The following is a 21,946-nucleotide window of genomic DNA, read 5'->3' on the forward strand; positions in this document are numbered from 1 at the left end:
GCTAATTCCCACGATCATAAATTATTTGCTTATAGTTCTTGAATATGAATCTGAAACAGAAATCGAGAGTGCTGTGAAGAATAAGATCAAAATAGATGTGGATGTTGTGTAAGAGAATAAAATGATAGAGTGCTCCCACCCAAACCACTGTCTTTTAAATAACTTTAATTCTATATTTTACTCAAATTTAATTCATATTCACACTTTGAATTCTCATTGGTTCACGCTCAAATGGGAAGCAGCTTCACTGATAAGAATATGATGAAGGGAATCAGAAAGAAGAAAGCACCCTCTGTAGCTCCCCACCACCACCACCACCACCACAGCAGTGCAGAAGATCCACTGTTACCTAACATCTTTTACCTGCCGTGAGACAAGGCCTTCGACTCTGTAGACAGATCCAGAAATACTAAAATGCCTACTAAGGAGTAGCAAAAGGGAATTCTCGAGGACACCCATCCATTCTCCTAGGAAAATCCTTTTCTACAAGGTGTTTGTAAAGGGCCACATGCAATACCTAATAAAGAAGAAATTTGGGACCTACTTTGGCTTTCAGCAGTCTCTAAGCAATCATGGATGTCTGAATGCCAGAATCTGTAGGAGAGAGAATAAGCTGTTACAAAAAATACTCAGTGTTGGTTAGTCTGTTCTGTACAAGGGAGGTTGTGCAACTTGTTTGATATGCAGTGTCTTAGGCTCTAAATGGTGGAAAGAGCTTATCTGTCCCCTACCAGAATTATAGGATGAGACATCGTGTTTATTAAAGAGAAATGGAAAAGTCCTTTTTCACGCCAGATGCACATTTCAATAAATCCCCAGGAATGGTGATCAACTAAATAGATCTGCAGATTCTTTTTTTTTAAATTTTTATTTCTTTGGGTATATTTTTTTATTGGAGTCTGATTTGCCGACATATAACACCCAGTGCTCATTCCGTCGAATGCCCCCCTCAGTGCGCAGACTCGAGGACTTTACATACCATTGCAAGAAGCTAAGGTGTTAGGCAAGTCAGGAAGTCACCTGCCCTGTGGCTTCTAGAACCTGAAGAAAATGGTCTTCAGCAATGTAGAACTCCAAGGGAGTGAGCCTGCCAGCGAATTGGGAGGTTGACCATTCATTGTTCTTCCTTCCCAGCCTTCTGGTTCTACTGAGCCCCGCCTCCTCCTGAGGTGCAGATGATACTGAAATACAATTAAACAGAAATACAGGCTGGAGAGGCTGAATGCGCCTGGGTAGCAGTGGCAACCAGCTGTCAGCTCTTATTAACTTCTGCATAAAACATACCTTGAGTGCGGTTTGTTATCAATTACTTGCCGAAATGAAACAACTGGGGCAAGGCAAGACCTCCGCTCACATGAATTAGAGTGATTGGTTGATTGATCAGGGCACCTGTTGTAAATCATAACTGCTCCAAATAATCACCAGCCGGTGCTTTAGTTAATTTGTAAACAAAATTCATGTCACTGTGGAATTGCTTTCACTGGAGAGGAGCATTTGGGTTCATTTCTAAAAGAATGTGTTATGATGTAGGAAAGAATGAGATCCACTCTAGAGAAATGAGCAGCTCGTTTGAGCCCAAGCTTCCTGGTATCACTTGGCTGTTCTTGAGCCCGGTGTCTGACAGCGCCCACTCTCCAGGACTCTCCAGGGCTCTCCAGTGATGACCACAGATTTCGACCCAATAGGAAAGGAGGGAGGGGTTCCCATAAAGAACACTGATACTACCATTTTATATCATGGATAGTGTAAACGCTTTCAGGATTCAGCACCAAACGTGATTATCCTCGGGAGACGGACGGGGAACCCTGAAAGATTCCGAGAGGCTCACGGAGATGTCTCAGGTCACAAGCTAGCACATTGATGGACTAGGAGTGGCCGGGTTTCACAGCACCATCCAGGCTCTGGGCCGCGCGTTTTCTTGATTTGTAGAGTGAGCGGGGCTGCGGCGAGCGACATGGGGTAAGTTTCCAGAGGAGTCCAGAGTTGTGGTGGCTTTTCCATTCGTGCGCACACGGCGCTCTGAACGCACGGCAGCCCCACTGGAACAAACACTTCCTCCTCCAGCTTTCCACTGGGCGCCCGTCCTGTGGCCTCGCCCCTGCGCGCGCACCGACACATTCTATCAGCCGGTCACCAGGATCGAAACCCGGTCACCTTTATGGCATATATATATATATATATTTTTTTTTTTTTTCCTCTCTCTCTCTCTCTAGTTCCGGTTCCTCCCAAATCCGTGACTTCTCTGATGATGAATAAAGATGGCTTCCTGGGAGGCATGTCCGTCAACACCGGCGAGGTGTTTTGCTCCGTCCCGGGCCGTCTGTCTCTGCTCAGTTCAACTTCAAAGTACAAAGTAACTGTGGGGGAAGTTCAGAGGCGGCTTTCGCCCCCCGAATGCCTCAACGCGTCTCTCCTCGGCGGCGTCCTCAGAAGGTAAACCCCACCCCCCAGCCAGTCCTCACCGGGGTGAAGCAAGAGGGCTCCCTCCCGGAAACCAACAGAGCGCTAGCGGGACGCAGTTGCCTAGCAACCGGGCGTCCGGAGCGCGCGGGCCCCCGCGCTGCGCGTGCGGGGAGCCGCGGCCGCCGCGTGCCGGGGGCCGCGCGTGCGCGCGCGCAGACGCCGCCGCCGCCGCCGCCGCCGCCGCCGCAGCCGCCGGCCCGCCGCCGCCAGCACGCGCCGCCTCGCTCTCGCGCAGCTGTCGGCGCTGGGAACCTCCCACGCTCCCGGCCCTGGGCCTGGCGCCTGGCTCCCTCCTAACCGGACCCCGGGGACGCGTGGAGGGCGTTCGGTAGCCGGCGTGAAGCTCAGAACCTGCACACGCTTCTCTAAAACAGACGTCTCGCGGACTGACTTACTGTGTCCCCGTAATGTGCTGTGATATTTCTGTTTTTGTTCAGAGTATGGTTAGCGAGCGGCCAGCCGAAGTGGCCAGTACGCACCAAAGCATTGTTCCCTACGGTTTGCAAAATTCTTTTTTTTAAAAAAAAAAAATATTTTATTCATTTATTCATGAGACACACGCAGAGAGAGGCAGGCTCCCTGCGCGGAGCCCCGATGCGGGACTCGATCCCAGGACCCCAGGATCACACGCTGAGCCAAAGGCAGACGCTCAACCACTGAGCCACCCAGGCGTCCCCATTCCGTGCTAGACTTGCGACCCCCTGCCCTCGGCGAGAACACCACCAGTAAGAACAGTGGTATAGTGAGAGATATCTCGGGGGCGTTCAAACAACCCCTCAATATTGAAAGAAGACCTTCCAGAGGCTCCTTGTGGGAAACGGGGGAACACATGGCTTTTGTCTTAAGATTTAATAGCCTTCCCCACAGAATCTCTGCCAATGCCTGGACAAACGACACTTCGGTAGTGTCTCCAATAGGAAGGTGACGCTGTAGGAGATGAACTTCTCAAGTTAGCCTCTTTGGGAAGCTGAAAGACCCTTTCTTTCCTAAAAGTGGCAGTGCGAACAGTACTACAAGAGAGGTCAGGGTAACTGGTTTTTGTTGTTTTTTGTTTTGTTTCGTTTTTTTTTTTTTTTTTTTTTTTTGTATTTTTGCTCACAATTTAGCACGTACAGGGAGAGTTTGGGGAGGAAGTAAGGGTATGATTCGTGGGTTTCTCTCTGAATCCTCTTGGTCTGCTCTCCAGGAGTGAGTCCTTGGAGCCCCGCAGTGCGGAAGTTTCTTTCAATCACCCCTGGGCATTGAGCGTGTGTGTGTGTGTGTGTGTGTGTGTGTGTGTAAAACTTGCTGTGAGATTAAGTGAGATAATCAATATACAGTGCTTATCGCATAACTAAACTCCCTAACGTGTTAGTTTAACTGTTATTGTGATTACCATCATCATATTGGTTTCATGTTTCAATCTTCCTTCCCCTCTTAACCCGAATCCATTTTATAGCCCTTGACCCCTTCCTTCCTCAAGAAGCCCACCTGTTTCAGCTAGCTAGTGCCTTCTCTCTGAACCACTTAGTTCTTTTCCTCTTTTCAGCAAGATTGTAGCTTGCCCAGTTTCTGTTCACCTAACTGGCTCCCTTACAAGGAAAAGAGCTTGTGTGTTTGCATGTGCAATTTATACCTTTTCTGGACGCACAACCTACACCCTAATTATTCCCATCTGGTATCATTTTTTTCCCTCATGAGATAAAAAAAAAAAAAAGAAAAACGACTCAATTTTTTTATGCTCTGTATTGCAGAAATTAAGCAAACCTCAGCATACTATCAGCAAATAACCAAAAGGAAAGGGGGAAAATGTGTTAACCTCAAGTTAAAACCTCTTCAAGCTCCACTGGGCTTTAGATTGCTAAGTCTAAACTTTGTTTCAGGAACACTCTGAGGTTAATCAGAATGTTAATTCTTGCAATTTCAGAGCCAAATCGAAAAATGGGGGGAGATCTTTGCGAGAAAGGCTAGAAAAAATCGGTTTGAATTTACCCGCGGGCAGGCGCAAAGCAGCAAATGTCACGTTACTCACCTCCCTGGTGGAAGGTAAGCAAGACGTGTGGCCATTTCAAGAAGTGGCTGAGTTTAACTGTTGGCTGAGGGCTGACATTTTACACGTTTCATGATTAACTGGAAATCACTGCAATTGTTGTGCCCTTATGAGGTGGATGTCAAGCGGCTGCCTGAGAGAAGTTCAAAGGTCTTTTTACTTAGAGGGAGATGGCAATTGTAGAGAGGCCAAGGGACATGTGAGAGGGTCCCTAAGCTCTGAAGAGTGCTCGGTTCCAGACTCTAAGGCAGAACAGGGGTCACTTCTGCCACCAGGTGCAGGACTCAGTATGTGAAACACCCTCGGTATGAACTCTTGTGAGAGTAACCCTATAAGCAGCAATCCATTCTCTATCCCTCTCCTTCCCAGCTTCTACCGTCAGTAGTAGGAAACACATTTGTCAATTTATGAAACGATTATTGCATTCCTGACCCCTACAGTTATTTTAAAACTCTTGCCACTCCCGGGGCCCTATCTCCTCCTGATTACCTGGGACTTACTATTATTGATATATGGCTTAATGAAGTCAGTGAGGCCTAGGAGAAAACGGGGTTGAGGATGGTGGTGAGGAAACAAGGAGGGGAGTCACATATGATCTTCAGTGTAGATTCATCAATTGTGAATTAAAGACCCATAATTATAACAAGCACGTTCTAATTTGCTCATCATTTTGGGGTTGGGGGTGATAGTTATGGTATGTAATAAACAGGATCTTCTACACAATCGAGAACAAGAGGATCTGCAGTTAATTTGTGGGGTGGGGAAGGGATAGGAAATACAGCCAGATGGTCCTAATGAAGGAAGTTGTAGGATTTTCTCTAGAGTCTAACATGTTGGTCTTGGTTTTTTTTTTCTTCTATTTTTATGAATGTGATATTATGACACCCTTGTGGGGAATTGGTTTTTGGAGGAGAGCTTAGAATAAACCATAAAGTCATCACATTTATAGGCATTGCACTTTGCCGTCTTTAAGGCAAAGTTGCCTGGCCCAAACTCCCCTTTCAGGGACAGCAGTCACTAAATTTCCTCATCACACTCATTAGCAGTTGACTCTGCCCTCCAGGGGATTGCTAATATCACAGACCTCATTTTGTAAAAAGCAGTTAAGGTCATCTGACCAATTGTGAATTTGGGGGGAGAAGGGACAAAACTGGAAAACCACTGAAATCCCAATATTCATTTGGCGGTTTTCAGCTTTCTGGATCTGGATTGTTGTAAGCACCAAGCCTGAAGTCTTTTGTTGTTACTATAATAATGATGATTAAAAGTAAGTCATGATCCTTAGAGTAACGTAGCTGTTGGATAATTCAATATTTCTTTTTCATGTTTGGTATCTTCCCTTGGACACCTAAGGCTGTGCATTAAAGGGTAATAATGCTTTATTTGAAAGGGGCTTCCACATGAGCTGAAGAACCTCTCAGCTGTCTAGGTTTTCTATAGCTGCTATGTCACCTTGTGCAGTAGAAAATCCATAAGTAGGTAGATGATGACAGGAACCTCTAAGGAGAAACCCAAAACCTATCAGAGAACTGACAAAGAATAAATATTCCATTGCTGGACAGAAATACTCATTCCATGTATGTTTTACATATGTTCTTTAATATATGTGAACATGTAAACACTTGAAATGATGTTTGCATATATTAGTTATTAATAAGAGGTTTTTTCCTAGTACAGTTATAGGAAGATACAAAGGATAATATAAAAGATGGAAAATACTTTTAAATTTTATTTAGAGCAGGTGTAACAGGTGCTTTTAAGGGGGGGAGGGTGGAATCTGGCCCAAATATCCAGCCAAATGTCTAGGTGCAATTGTAAGGTGGCCCTTGAACATGCCTGCCCACCTTTCCTTTAAGAAAAATCCCTGAAAGCTATTCAGGGGATGTCTAGTGAGGACTTGGCTAAAAGGATCATCAGGGAGAGGCTGAGAAGAGCAGCATGAGGAATTTGTTCCATCAACTTTGATGGCTTGAGAATCATTTTTATTTGGGCACCAGCCTCACCTTTGCTTTTGCCCCCAACAGCTGGCCTCTTTTGTAAATAACAACAGTTAACCAGGAAGTATCTCTTGTCCTGGGATGACTAAGAACTAGGTGCTGATTATTACCGCTGGTGCTGTCTTTTCAGGAGAAGCTGTTCACTTAGCTCGGGATTTTGGGTATATTTGTGAAACGGAGTTTCCTGCTAAAGCTGTTTCTGAGTATTTGAACCGGCAGCACACGGACCCCAGTGACCTGCACTCCCGAAAGAATATGCTGCTGGCTACCAAGTGAGTGTCCCAGACCCTCAGCCCTCCTCCCTGACTCCCACCCCGCTGCATCACCTCCCTTGGGAAGGAGGTGTTGGGGAACCCGCAATGCAAATCCCATTTGTGGAGCAGGGATGCAGCTCAGTGGTAGAAGTAGTTTTAGCTTTTGCAGCCTGTGGATTGCTGGCTAAGAAGCCCTCCGGGCTCCACCTTGCTGCCCTTCTTCCTCTCCTTCCCCCTGCCCCACCCAAGTTGATTATGGGCTGTGGGTTTGCCCTGGTCTCCCTCTATTTCCAAGTTTCTGGGGGAGGTGGTGTGGAGAATGGCCTTATCAATATGAATCCAGGCTTTTTACAGTTCTTATCCCCAACCCTGGGGATGCCAGGCAGACCTTTCTTGGGTTGGTCGTGGTTCCAGTTCTTCCCTAAATCCCTAGGTGCACATTTCTGCCTGGTTTCACATCTCCTTGTCATATGCCCGCTCAGAGTGTCTATATGTCACCCACTTGTACCCGTCTCTACCCGCAGCTCTAATTATTCTCTTTCCAACGTTGCTGTTTGGCATCTTCCACAGACGTAAAATTTACTACAACTCCAGAGGGGAAAATAGTAAATCTCTGGCTAAATTTAGGTCTAGAGCTCATTTGAACTTTTACAGTGGGTTTTCTATTTATTTGATTTACTCCTGTCTTTGGCTTCGGTGTCATATTGTTGGTGTTTTATGGCCGGCTCAGGCCTGCAGTGGGCGGCGCTGCGTGCACCCGCACGTTTCTCTCGCAGGCTCGGTCCAAACAGCGGCGCTCATTTATTTAGTGCTGGAGGACGCGGTTTGTTCCGTTGACAGCGTAATTTAAAGAAATATATGGAAGGCTGAAAAATCATTTGCTCAAATTTGTCCAGATGTTTTTGAGACGTGATTGGAATTTGATTGCCCCTTTCCGCAGGGTCAAAAAATATTAATGTCGCAGAACTTTAATTGCTTACAGACCCTGCTTTGGGCTTTGAAGATTTAGAATGTTTGACTCTAAGCATTTGTTCTCCCCAGTTCAGAATTTCCTTTTTGGCACTTTGGTAATGAGTGCAAACTTAAGGAAAGACTTTAACCATCTCTTCCAACGATCAAAACCTTGGCGCCCATCCTCTTTTTGGAAGGTTTCCTTCTGATGCACCAACTAGCAATATCATAAATCTACTGCCCTCCTGTGCCATGCCTTGCCTTGCTGCCTGGTATTGGGGGACCCATTGGTGCTTTATAAAAGAATGAATGCACTTTGGGGAAAAATAAAACTAAAGTGTATAAATCAGGTAATAGGATTCCACAAATTCTATCATTTCCCTAAGGAATGCTTGTAACTTCCTCCACCCCATCACCTCTTGAAGCCCTGTGGCTTCACTTACAACACCACTTCTTAACCAGGGGTATCAGAATCATCTGGGGAGCTTTTCCAAGATTTTTATTTGTGGACCTAGCCCCAGGCTCCCTGAATTGCAATCGTGGGGGGAAAAGGCATGGACGTGTGCATTTGAGCCCCGATGGTGTTTCTGAGGTACCCCCGGCCTAAGAACTGCCCCATTTAGGTAGAACCATTACCCATTTCCTCCTGGTTGTAAGATGTATGTGTGCATTTCAAGTGGAGAAACCCGTAGAGGAGAGGGTAGAGAGAGAGGATACCTGTTAGGATTCTCTACCCACCAGCCTTAAAGCCAAAACCGTTTCACCTGCTGCAGGTGGGGGTGGGGGAGGTATTATCTGTCTTGTTCAGGCATTACTCTTCCTGGGAGTAATCCCCCTGGCAAAGGATGCCCCAGGGTCACTTATATGGGCCTCTAGGTACCTGCCTTGTTTATCTGTTGGCCAGGCCCCATGAGTCAGGCCATCCCAGGGTGGGGGTAGGGGGGCAGGGGCTGGGACTGGAGCTCTGTGGTTTTTCTTTCTCACCACCACCCGCCCCACCCTCCCACCAGTGGAAGCAGGCTGACAGGAGCAGTCTGCCAGTCTGTGAGAGGCTGTGGCCTTTGGGATGCCATTCCTCTGACTGGTAGCAGAGCCAAGCCATTGGACCTTCCGGGCTAAAACCCTCCTATATTTACCCTCTTGTCCACCTCCTATATTAAAAATTTCTTAAATAAGCTCAATTCATAGTTAGACACACAGGATTTCTAAGGCTGAGAGGTTCCTCTAAATTGTAGTTGCCTTGAGGAAATAAAAACCTTCAACAAATAAAAATCTACCCTCCCCAGTGTCTTAACCATCTACCTGTAGGTTTTATTTAAACAATGTAGGAATCCTTTTATATTGACAACAATCCTGTTGTACAAAGATTTTTCAGTAGCCTTTACTTAAAAGAAAGAGGAAAAGGGGGAAAATATACCTTCCTTCCCAAATACTACAGGTAAACAGATTTTTGCTTTGGAATCAGCATTCTCTCCTGGAATAAACAGTTGCTTGCCCTAGGCCATGCAAGTCTCCGCAATCTGCTAGTGTGCCAGGGACAGGCTTGTGGCTCAGGGGCCTAAATCTTTCAGGGCTTTTTGAGCCTGATCACCAAGAGGTTAGAGAAGCTGAAGAGAAAAGGGAGAAAGGGTTTTTGTTGTTGTTGTTGTTGTTTTGGTTTGTTTCTTTTTTTTTTTTTTAGAACTGCCAGGTCAGAGCCAAAAATGACTGACTATTCAAAATCAAACGCTAAAGCCTAGCAGATTTCCCAAGCAGAGTTTAAGTGGTCCTAGAATGATGGAGGAAAGACTGGATTTGGGGGGGGAGGGGAGGCAAACCTTTGGGATAGAAGGGGTGCATAACCACCCCCCCCTCCCGCTCCGCTTTCCTTCTAGTCCCAGCTGCTCCAGAAGGGAGAGCGCTAGGAAGGGAAACAGAGCGGAATCGTCCACATTAGCCTCGGTCTGGTCTCCGGCTCTATGGTGACCGGGCAGACGCCTCTGGGCTCGAGTGAGCGTCTCCTTTCTAATGCCAATGACGACACTGAGAGTGATTTCTCTTTTTTCTTTTTTCTTTTCTTTTCTTTTTTTTTTTTTTCTTTTCCTTTCCCACGTCTTCGTCTTCGCAGGCAACTCTGTAAAGAATTTACGGATCTGCTGGCGCAGGACCGGACGCCCATCGGGAACAGCAGGCCCAGCCCCATCCTGGAGCCGGGGATCCAGAGCTGCCTCACGCACTTCAGCCTCATCACGCACGGCTTCGGCGCCCCAGCCATTTGCGCCGCGCTCACTGCCCTGCAGAACTATCTCACCGAGGCGCTCAAAGGCATGGACAAGATGTTCTTGAACAACACCACCACTAACAGGCACACGTCTGGGGAAGGCCCAGGTAGTAAAACTGGCGACAAGGAGGAGAAACACAGGAAATGAAAAATTTAAAAAAAAAAGAAAAATGTTTTAAATACAAAAGGAAAACAAAAAAATTTAATTTTAGCTTTAAAATGTTGGATTGGCTTTGGAAGAATTATATTAGGTAGAATACACATACAATCAAATTTTAAAAAAAGAGCTAAATAACTTAAAAAAAAACTGAGGCGCACAACGGAGCAACAATATCGGTTCCCAGTGTCTATTTCAAGATACATTTGGAGACAAACGTCCGGATTTTCCACTTCGGTTCTTTCGAGCTTAGTAATACTGATAAATAAAAGAAAACCATGATTTTCCCCCTTTGGAAAATAAACATAAGACTAAACAGGAGAAAACGCTAACTTATTGGAAGAAAATCGGAGAAACATTGTTGGTGTCAGTGCTTTTGGGAGTTGGTTGACTGAGATGCACGAACTTTTTAATTTTTAATATTTTTTTAGGAAACTCTCTCGCAGTCCCCGCCCTTCCACCTCACCTCACCCCTCTCCCAGCCACCCTTTTCTTCATTGCCCGCCCTCCCTCAAGGTGTCGCGGGGATTTTCCGGGACGAAAAGGAGTGTGGTTAGCCCCTTTGCGTTGTGACGCGGTCCCCGCGGTGCCCCCGCCCTCCCCCGCCCCGCCCCCGCCCCTGGATCTTAACTATCCGGCACCCAGCACCCCTCCGCCCCCGTTGGCACCCTTGGGAGGGGGAGGGCGAGGGCGGGCGGGGAGGGAGGCCCACGGAGGTGCCGGCGGGGGAGCGGGGAGGGTGGGGGGCTGCGGCTCGTGCCGGCCTGCCGAGCAGAGGCTCCTGCGGCTGAGGAAAATCCAGATCAATAAGTTGATTCCGACTCATGATCAGTTCCTTTCAGAAATGTTACTAATTCCCAGCCTTGCCAGCACCTGCATACAGAGAATCTTGCATTTGTTATATTTGTGTCATCTACCAATTTTAAGAACAATAGTAAAAAAAAAAGCACAATATGAATACGTTGATTAGTATGTAATTCCTTCGGAGGGGTATGTACCATTTCATTCTCTTCTGTTTTCCAAAGCTTTGCCCGCATGGTTTATGAGCTTCTTCAAAGAGGACTTGGGCTTCCTACACAATCTATAAGGTACAGAGAAAAAAAAATCCGATCCCTTTTTAATCAAAGCCTGTGTGTCAGAATTCTGCAGGTGCACTTCTTTAAAGAAGCTCAAAGGGAATAATTTAGAAAGTGGCCAATAGGAGATTGAAGCGGCTTTGAGTCTAGTTGTTAACAGATACCTCAACACGGAATTCTAGGGGAGGGGGAGCTGAAAAATGAATTTTAGGGGAGAAGAATAAGTGTTCTTGGAGCCCAATGTTTTAGCAATATTGCCCTGCCTTTGATATAGATTCCATTTCCCTGGGCTCTTTGGTGATTGCTGTTTTAGCGGGCAAGGAAGCAGCTTTTCGAGTGGTCGTGGGGAGGAGGGTGGTGAGAGCTCCCGTGTTTCAGCAACAATTGCTTTCTTACAAGATGCTTTATGAATAAGACACTCCCCCCTCCAGACGCACACTTGTTTTGGCATATAATGGCAAAATAATGAATGCAAAGTGAAAGGAGATGTATTTCAGCTTTGAATTTTACCGTCTGTATACACTGGGACTATTCCCAGTAGATAAAGTTTCCTGCGTTTAATGTCTCTCATTCTGGCAGCCCTGCTCCTTTCCTGGGGTCATCTGAGCATTATCATGAAACAAGATCTGGAACCAGTTGTCCTCATCCTCCCCAAAGCAGTGGGGAAATCCACTCCACAGTGGTCTCTAAATTTAGTGTTGATACATGCACCTCTTTATACAAACTAGACCTTAGGACCTTTGCAACATCCCTGAAAGATAAAGATCCAGATGTCAGTTCTGCAGGATTTACACTTAGGATCTACTGGGACTCTCAGTTCTGCCGCCCCCATGCATGGGCTTTGGCCTTGAGGGGAGGTTGGACTACAGGGATTTAGGCACCTGCTGAGAGCTTTGTGCGGACACTTTCATGGGGGAGGGAGTTAGGGAGCTGGTTTCAGGTCACCAGGAAGGTCCAAGCAACGGTTAATGTCACACCCCAGTCCATCTACCGCTAGCTCCTTTGGGGGCTTCTGGGTGTGCAGGGCTCAGCCCTAGACGAGGTGACATACAAAGGCTGGGAACGAAACCTTACGGAGAGTGTAGACACTCCATCTCTCCCCAGCTGAGAAGCCTGCGCCTTTGTCGGAGGGCCTGGCCGCTTGCATTATATGTATTCTGATTGCAAAAGGCCAGGAGAAACCACACTGAAAACCATCGTCTCCTTTCCTTGCAGGGCAACGCGCCCCACGCGTGTGACGTGCGAGAGACGCGATGGACGCGCCTTGCTCTTACTGTGCAGGTCCTGAGAGCGTGTGGGCCACTCGCGCCCAGTCGTGTTGAGGACATAGAATCAGCCGCTGGAGAGGCCTCGGGCCGCGCGGGCCCTTTTCGCTCTCGGTCTCACCCTAAGGGCTAAGGCGACCGAGAAAGCCCCATTCTCCAGTAGGTAATGGGGCGGCGCCACGCGGGCTGCCGGCGGGGAGGGTCTCAGCGCTGCCCTTGCCCTTTGCTACCAGCGGCCGCTCCGGGCGCCTGCTCCAGCAGAGCGAGTGGCCTAGACACGTCCGGGGAATCGAGAGCTTCCCCAGCCTTTGGCAGGACGAAAACTCTCTCTCCTCACGCTCCTAAAGGCGGGTGATGGGATAGGAATTGTCCTATGTGGCTACGCAGTCTCTCTTCGTCTCCCTTCGCCCTCATTTGAGGGCTGCTCCCGCGCCCCCGCCAAGTAGAGCCCTCGGCGCGCCTCCCCGCCCCACCCTCGGCGAGGAGAGCCCACTGCCGCCGCCGCCGCCGCCTCCTCCTCCTCCTCCTCCCCCACTTCTCCTTTTATGTACGACCCCCACCCCTTTGCTTTCGTAAGCCAGGCCCGCTACGTTTATCTGATAATTGAGTTATTAAAAGATTTGGTTTCCTTGGGCCCATAAATCAATAAACAGTAGGATTAACGCAAGAGTTTGCCTTTTAAGTCAAGGGAAACATTTAAAACAAGGCCTTTTGAGCTTTGTTTTCAAACCAAACAGGTGAGTCGCAGCTCTTCCTCCACCCCTGCACTCTTTAGGCATTTTATCCATGCCGCCTGCCCCCTCCCGAATGCTCAGTCCGAAACCAAAATAGCTAAAGATAGGGGAAAAAAAAAAAAAGAGTCAGGATGTGGCCGCACTGCCTTCACACTTTCCACTTTGCAAGTTCCTTTGGAGGTTCCAAAGGTCTCCTGTCCATTCTCTGTCTAGCCCCGCCTCCTCCTCCAGGTATTAACGGGTCTCAAGGGAGAAGGAAAAAAAAAAAAAGGGAGGGAGAACTCCCTGGGAGAGGCTTTCACCATCAAAATCATCTTTATTTTCTCCCTCAGCTGGGAAAGTAACTTTCTCTCACCACCTCCACCCCCAAAATTATCTTGCATTTTCCTTCCTTCTCTCTGGCTCCACATCCTTAGTTTTCTCCACCCCCACCCCCCCATAAAGAACCGAGGCTTTCAAAGACCTAGCTGTTTTATTTTCTTTGGCCAAGGAAACCACTTTCTCTCAAGCAATTATTTCATATCCTATGAAAACTTTGGTTGAATGGAAAACCTGAAGCCCAGGACTTATCTACACACTGTTCCTCTGGTACAAAGCCTTACTTAAAAGCGCAACTCCTTCCTACTTAGAGTGTTTATAGAGAATTTGTCATCACATCTGATATCCTGTATGCGTAATACATTATGTGGAAAGGAAATAATAACCTTAAGCCATCTGATGTTGCCTCAAGAGCCCAAACAGTGTTTCCCCTCCTGTGCCAATATATGTTAAATTATCTGGGTTAAAAAGAGAAAGAAAAGAAGGAAAGAGAGGAAGAAAGAAAGAAAGAAAAAGAAAGAAAGAAAGAAAGAAAGAAGAGTAAGAAGAAATATCAAAATACAAAATTCATTTTTGTTTTCTTTCAAAAAGTGTAATGAACACTATTCTTTAAATGCCAAAATTGACTCCACTGTTGAGTTGGTCTCTAATTCACTAACATTGTTTTTGCCACACAATCGAGAAATATCAATCTATTGACTCTTCAGAAGAAGAGTTCTGGAGGGTATCCATGTTAAGTTTGTATATATTTATTTATGCTTAATTTAATGGGAATGTGTAAATATGGCAAGTAGTTTGGGATTATTTATCTGTGAATCTATACCTCTGTGAATGGGTGGTTAAAAAAAAAACAAGAAAAAAAAAAAAGCTTGACCCTAGGTAGAATCCTATCTGAATTTTTCTTTGTTCTTTATAGACAAGCTGTTATGGTAATGGGTAGAAATTGGTTTATTGTCCAGTGTTGATCTGATTTACACAAATAAAAAGACTGTTGTGTTTTTGTTGTGTTTTCATCTTCAGTTTCTTGAATATGGACATTGTTTAATTCTACAGACAGAAAAAAAGGATAGCCAAGAATTTTTTTTCTTTTTGTCCCCTCTCACCGAAACACAGGCAATGTTTTCGTTATAACATAAATACAATAAATTTTGTTTCTAGAAAAACAGACCCTTTTGTTTTCACTAGGAGGTGTTTTTTTATTTTCTCAATTCCAAGTTGACACTCTTCTTTCCTATTTCTAACTAGATTTGCAATAAAAGCTCATGTTAACTGCATCTCTTCGTTTATTTTGCCCTTTAAAAAATGAGGCGTCAAATTTACTTCTCAGGTAACTAAAAAAGACTCTGTCCCAGTAATTAAAGAGCTTTGGGTCCAAGTCAGAGATGATGCTCCCTTCTTACTGCTAACGGGATAGTGTTCTGGCATGGTGTTCCTTGGAGGAAATGGTGCAGGAGATACCCACAGGGCCAGGTATGGTTCCTGCACCCTAGCCTTGGGATCTGGAGGAGTAAACTGACTTATTTCAGGATTGAACCCAACCCTGACCTCACCAGCTGTGCAAGGCCCTCCATAAACAAATGAGGAACAGTTCCTTTGACCCAGAGGAGGAAAAAGACATAGTTGTCTTAGGACGTTGGTTCTTACCTTAGGCTCAGAGGCTGCCCAGAGAAGCCAGAGCTTTTCTCATTTGGGTTAATGGGCTGCAGCCCAGCCCTAATGGGCTGCAGTGATCAAACATCTTCTCAATCTGTATTTCATCCCAAGGTTTGGGCGTCTTCCCTGAGGCGAGGAAAGTAAAGTCATCCAATATGTTACACAGTTTGGACAAGTCACTGTTTCTCTTTGGGCCTCAAGGTCTTTATCTGTAAAATGTGGGCCTCCTAGGGTCCTTTCCAACATCCAAATATTGCCTAGTTTAATTATAAAAAGCAGAAACAGTAATGTGTTTATACATTTAAGGATAATCAGTGAAGTAGAATCTTGGTAACTCCAGATTTTGAGAGTACTTAGCATGTAGTTGGTGCTCAGTTAATTAATAATATGCCTCCTATATCAATTTTCTGTTTTTCAGGTGAATCATTCCCAGTTCTGGACTTCCCTATAGGGAAAGACAGAAAGGACAATGGAATCTGCTTTATGTGAGATTTTCCACTTCTTGGCTTCCTTATTAACTAAAGAAAGGTGGGATTGGGTATCATGGTTAGAACTATAAATGGCTAAATCACAGGACCCCCCCCCCAAAAAAAAGGAAGAGAAGTAGAAGGAAGGAAAGACTTGCAAGGGAAATGTGATTAAGAGGTCATGAAATCCATTTATCTATAGTGAAAATAGGTATATGTATTTGTCTGTGGCTCAACTGTATTATACTGAGTTTCCTTTTCATTTGCTTTTCGGAGAGTGAGGGCTTGGTGACCACTGGGATTATACAAAGGGGATGGTGAGTAATTTCCCTATCCTATGGCAAATCTTCCTACAGAAGAGAAGTGTCAGCTCCAACTCTGGAGCCACAGACCTGCCATCTATTATCCCATAGGTAAATTCCAGACCATCTCCCCTCCCCACCACCATGTGACAAGGAGAGTATCTGAGACAATCACCTTTACTAGGTAAAACCCAGGATCCTGAGGGTCCCACATGTGAGAAAAGAACTAAGGGAAGACATAGAAGGAAAAACTAGAAAGGGAAGGAAAGGGGTAGGAAGCCTGAGAGGGCCATGCCTAACAAAATGGCCTCGTCGTAGCTCCCCAGTCCCTTTGTTACTGTTTCACCAGGCTGCGGGGGGGGGGGGGGGGGGGGGTTGGGGGAGTGGGGGGTGGGGTGGGGTGTAAGGAAAGCCACAGCTGGAACCGCTAGGCCGCTAGGCCGAGGACCCTGACCACAGGCCCTGCACAGGGGCCCCGGGTAACCCTGGAGGAAGTGTCGCGGCCTCCCCTGCGGCCAGGAGGCAGCCAGCCGGGTTGTGCGGCTTACAGTGCCCCCAGAAGCCGCGGGCCCACCGGTATTAGCGGCTTAAGGACCCTGATTAAAAATAATGCTAGGAGGAAGACTCGATTATTTTTTTATGAGGCCACATTCTTTTCCTCCGTTTGCAAATAACAGCCCCGTGGGGTCCTTCCCCTGGGAACCCCGGGCAGTCAGAGCTTAGAGCCACTAGAGAGACGCTGGCCCGAAGGGATGTGTCCCTTCCTGGGGGCGATCACGGTTCCCTGACACAAGCTGCCTTCCACGCTGGGACTTCGAGGGCGGTTGTCTGTCATGTAGAAGCCTCAGAAATTAAACGCGCAGCTCACAAGTCCATTAATTTTAGCTTCCCATTAATCTATTTATAAGTGAGCCGGCGCTGGCTCTATAAATACAGTCCTATAAAATTGAACTCCTTCCCATAAATCTTCCAAGTTGTTTATTTACATGTATTCCCTCGCCCTCTAACGAGCCTCGTTTAAACCTGGGGAAGATTCGGGGCCGACTTGACCCAGGATGGGGTGTGCTCACCCCTCCCTAGCTTCCCGGTTGCAATCGCAGTGCTGGGCTCCTGGGGAAGGAGGGAAACGCACGGAGGCAGAGGGGGTGGGGTGGGGGGGAAAGAGGGCGAAAACTCATTTTTCCTTCTTGACTTTGTTTCCTTGTTTCTATCCCAAACTCACGCTCTCCATATTTCCCATCACAAGCTCCACGTTGATTTATATCGTCATAAACAGCATTCTTGAGACTATAGCTTCTTTCATAGCTTGGGGTGAGCTCCTTTTTCACTTCCCTAGCAGCCACTACTTTTAAATCAGGACTCATAAATAACCCCGTCGCTTCTCTAGGATGAGGTCAGTCAAACGTCTCGTCGGGTCCACTTTCTTGCTTGGATCCCTCCTTGCCCTCCCCCCAGGTCACAGGCTGGCACACTTCCACCGCCTCTCCCGCACGTTTCCAGAACGCAGTCCCGGACAGCAAGGTCGAGCCTGGGCACCAGAGGGGCGACGGTGACCCTCACACCCGGGCAAGGTGTCGGGCGAATGCACGTCCCACGCGTGCGCCACCCCTGCCTCCGCCGGCCTCCCCCGAGCCCGTGCACACCGCGCGGCTGCCCGGGTCTAGGCACGCTCTCCTGCTTGCAGGGCCGGGTGTCAAGAATCGCGCACGCGCAGACACTCGCGCCGCGCCGCCCCGGGGCGCAACTCCAGCTCCCGCGCTGCTGCCCAGGGCGCGGCACCCGCGGGCAGGGGTTTCTACCGTGCGTGCGCCCTCGGGACTGAGGCGGCGTTTGCAAAAGAGCTGTAGGGTGGGCCGGTGTGCGTGTGTGTGTGTTCAGATTGAGGGAGCAGTTTTGTCACACAAGTTCAATACGTTCCACGCAGGTCACAAGCGAGCAAGGTCAGGCGGTGATTTTTTTCTTTTTCTTTTCTCTTCCTCCACCCCCCCCCCACTTGTTCAAAACCTATGGGGTCTGTCCCCCTTGCTTCTTTTAGCTTTTTCTCTTCTCTCCAAAGGGCTGCTGCAGCCTTCTGGAACTGACTCGAGAGGCGTCCAGACCCAAGTAGGGGTCACACCTGCTGCCGGGAGAGGCCTCTGCATAAAAATGCTTTTTAAAATCTTTAAAAAGCAGTACAATAGCCAATGGACTTAGCAAAGCGTGACTTGCCCAGACCGCAAGGAAGGCAACTCTGGCAGTCATCTGTAACTCGCCCACCAGTTCACCAACGTCCTGGACGTGCCCGTTAGTGGAGATCTTAGCCAACGTTTCTAGGGTGTAGCTGTTGAATGTCATTAGCCAACACATTTGGCTGGAAAGGGGGTTAAGGGCAGGGCCTATATGCGTAGAGTATTTTGGGGACGTCAGAGTCTGCGCTCTGTAAGAGTCAAATGTCCCTTCCTGTAAGGACATTTATCAAAACGACCAGCGAAAAGAAGCTAAGAATAGTGGGGGTATAGAGACGTGGGAAGGGGACTGGGCTTGCGAGGCTTTTCTGAGGTGGAAACTTGAGCCTGGTCAGACCGGTATGGTATACTACGGGGACTGACGTGAAGGAGGATCAGGAGGACAGAGCCAAGCACCCAAAGAGTTGTAGCGCTCACCGTGCAAATCACTGGGTCCCGAGCCGCTAGAACCTGGCGTTCGAATACGCAGTTAGAAGCTAGGCAGCTTGGGGGATCCCCGGGTGGCTCAGCCGCTTAGCGCCTGCCTTCGGCCCAGGGTGTGATCCTGGAGACCGGGGATCGAGACCGGGGATCGAGACCGGGATCGAGACCGGGATCGAGACCGGGGATCGAGACCGGGGATCGAGACCCGGGATCCTGTCCCACGTCGGGTTCCCAGCCTGGAGCCTGCTTCTCCCTCTGCCTGTGTCTCTGCCTCTCTCTCTCTCTCTCTCTCTCTCCCCCTGTGTCTCATGAATAAATAAAGAAAACCTTAAAAAAAAAAAAAAGAAGCTAGGCAGCTTGGGAACACCTGATCACAGAATCGCAGAAGGGTCCAGCCAGTGGCTAAGTAGGAAAAGTGAGGGTGACCATAATCTGAGTTTCTAAGGAAATAGGATTTTAGACAGTTTCTACACGGTAGTTTTTACTGTTGATATGTGGACCATTCTAGGTTTTGGAAAGGGGCCGGGAGGGGTTGTACAAAATGACTAGGAAAATCACAGTCAGGCAAAGAAAACAATATAAAACTAAAGCAAACCTCAGTGTTCCATCAATCCACACACACACACACACACACACACACACACACACACACACACACATCCACACAAAGGAGAAGGCGCCAGCACTAACTTTGATATCAAGGTATTAATAGTGGACCAGGATGAATTTTGTGTAAATGTTATCCTCCTTTATACAAATCCTACCAGGAAACTAGGTGAGAGACTTCTGGAGGGAGGAGGCACATTGTAATTAGGGCTATTTACACACACACACACACACACACACACACACACACACACTGCACAATATGGAAAGTCCTCCAAGACCCGGACTAAACAAAAAACAGCCACAGTGAAGCAACATTTACCAATGTGAATTTTCTTTGCCATGAGAGATCCATGTGTTGGAAAGATTTTTTCATGTCTTAGGTTTCAGGGCTCTTATTTTCAAGATCAAATTCTTAAAAAAAAAAAAAAAGAACAAACCAAGATCAAATTCTTTTGGCCAGAGATTCCTAAAAATATGAAACTTTTCAAGAGTTGAGGCAGAAGCACACTTGACTCTTTTTAATACGTTGTTTCACACATTTTCCCTTTTATTGTCTTTAGGAAGCAGAGGGCACAGGTGTGAGCCCTACCAACTAAATGGGCCCACCGAGTGATTCATTCACTTTTACGCTCAAACTAAATATTCTTTTCTTTTTTAAAAAATAAGAGCCATTCAAGACAATGGGGCCAAATAATCCAAAGAAGGATCTAGCTGATCTGGGTCCCCGCGACCTTTTACCCTTCCTTTAATTCTCAATAGTGAACATCTGTGTTTGGTGGCCAATGTCTGAAAGTAATAAAGACAATTAGAGCATTTTATTTTTTCTTGGGGGAGAGGGGCTTGGTTTTGGTTGCCAGTGTATGGAGGTAAAAACTTTGTCTAAGACACTGTTTGCAGGATTAAACTAAGAGAATATCAATGACTAGGCCTTGCTGCTTGGTAGGCCTTGAGAAATTGAGCATAATAATTATGTAGACTGAAGTTATCGGTAATTCATATTGCTCCATTGTTTATGAGTCTGTGGACAATTTTAAAAAATAACCTATCATTTATCAACTCTACCACAAAAAAGAAAAAAATGTCCACCTTGTTCTGAAGTTTCTTCCAGTTGTGAAGACTGTTAAATTAGGTTCCTGAATACAGGCTCCCTCTTCCACCACTTTTATGAAAGTTGCTCTTCTCTCCCTTCCACCTAAGAACTATCATCAAGCCAGAGCCAAACAACTTGACATGTTAATTGATTGAAAAGTATTTTATTTTATTTTTTTTTTGAAAAGTATTTTAACTTTTGGCATGTAAAACTGTGAAGTCCACTGATCTTGAGATTATTTGAAAGGGTCAAAGTTCTGAAAGAGTAAGATAGTCTAGAGATAATCAGTTAGAGAAATTTATCTCCTAAATGATGTCAAGGTTTTTCTTAGTATGTGTTTTCCTAGTATGTGTTGTCCTCTTGACACTTTACTGTTGGTTTTTGATTATGCAAAGGTGGTTTCTTGTAAAGGACATATAGATGTCCTTGTATGAATGAGGAGACCTGCTTATATCCATGCAGGAAGTACATAACTTTTTTTTAAAGATTTATTTATTTATTTGAGAGAGAGAGAGAGTGCGCATGTGTGTGGATGAGGGGCCATAGGGAGAGAATCTTTCAACAGACTCCCCCACTGAGCGAGGAGCCCAATATGGGGCTGGGATCCCACAACCTTTGAGACCATGACCTGGGATGAAACCAAGAGTCACTCAACTGACTGAGCCACCCGGTTGCCCCACTACATAATTTATTTTTTTAAAGGATTTTATTTATGTATTCATGAGAGACACACACACAGAGAGAGGCAGAGACACAGGCAGAGGGAGAAGCAGGCTCCCTGCAGGGAGCCCGATATAGGACTCGATCCTGGGACTCCAAGATCATGCCCTGGGCCAAAGGCAGGCGCTAAACCACCGAACCACCCAGGGATCTCCACTACATAATATATATTTTTTTAAATTGGAGTTCAATTTGCCAACATATAGCATATCACCCAGTGCTCATCCCGTCAAGTGCCCCCCTCTGTGTCTGTCACTCACTCACCCCATCCACTACATAATAATTTAAAAATATTGGATGAAGTTAAAGTTGAAGAGTGACCATATTATAGACTATATTATATATGAACTATTATATATTGTATATAACATATATATATATATATATATATATATATATATATATATGTATATCTCCTGGAATCTCAGTTGCAGTGAAACTTTTTAAAAATGGGGGTCATTTGGAAATATTTTTAATGTTCTAAAATTTGTAGAAGGGTGTTTATTTAAGAAACAGAGCATGAAACTTTAAGATGAGGGTAGAGTTCTCCTGTCCACTAGACACTGGATGGCTTCTGTGCACGTCAGCACTCTAATGCGTACACAGAAACGTGAGTTTGTAGTCGAATTGTTCTACATCTAATCACATATGTGCATAGGCACACACACAAGACTGTTTTCATTCACCATTTCCCCTTGATGTTAAACACGTGTTGGGAATTGTGGAACTCTGACTTCTCCAGATCATATTTGTGACTTTGTTCTTACACATGCAGTTTAGAAACCTACAAGGTGATAACTAGGTTATTCTTCCTCTCTCTCTCTCTCTTTTTTTTTCCTGTTAATAACTCTGTCCTTCTTCCTTTTCTCTCCCCCACTGGTTTCACCCCTCCCCAGCATTCTGTCAAGCAGTAGGCTGTAAAATAGTTATCCAGACCAGCAGCCAGGCAAGTG

The 21,946-nt window shown here is 46.4% G+C and overlaps 1 protein-coding gene across 5 annotated transcripts in view; it reads left to right on the forward strand.

Annotated features, from left to right (window-relative positions):
• Positions 1–14,778, forward strand: part of TFAP2B (transcription factor AP-2 beta) — a 30,313-nt gene extending 15,535 nt beyond the window's left edge. For 2 of the 5 annotated variants that reach the window (XM_055330153.1, XM_055330155.1), the window contains 5 exons: positions 2,214–2,433; positions 4,370–4,488; positions 6,620–6,761; positions 9,802–10,061; positions 11,137–14,778. In XM_055330153.1, coding sequence (XP_055186128.1) covers positions 2,214–2,433; positions 4,370–4,488; positions 6,620–6,761; positions 9,802–10,061; positions 11,137–11,198 — 803 coding nt within the window. In that variant the 3' untranslated portion in view covers positions 11,199–14,778. Of the gene's footprint in view, positions 1–2,213; positions 2,434–4,369; positions 4,489–6,619; positions 6,762–9,801 lie in introns of all 5 variants that reach the window. The other 3 variants (XM_055330152.1, XM_055330154.1, XM_055330151.1) reach the window with 2 other exon arrangements.
• Positions 14,779–21,946: the final 7,168 nt, after the last annotated feature.

Source organism: Nyctereutes procyonoides, unplaced genomic scaffold (genome assembly GCF_905146905.1).
Source record: "Nyctereutes procyonoides isolate TBG_1078 unplaced genomic scaffold, NYPRO_anot_genome, whole genome shotgun sequence".
In the NCBI taxonomy this organism is placed as follows: domain Eukaryota; kingdom Metazoa; phylum Chordata; class Mammalia; order Carnivora; family Canidae; genus Nyctereutes; species Nyctereutes procyonoides.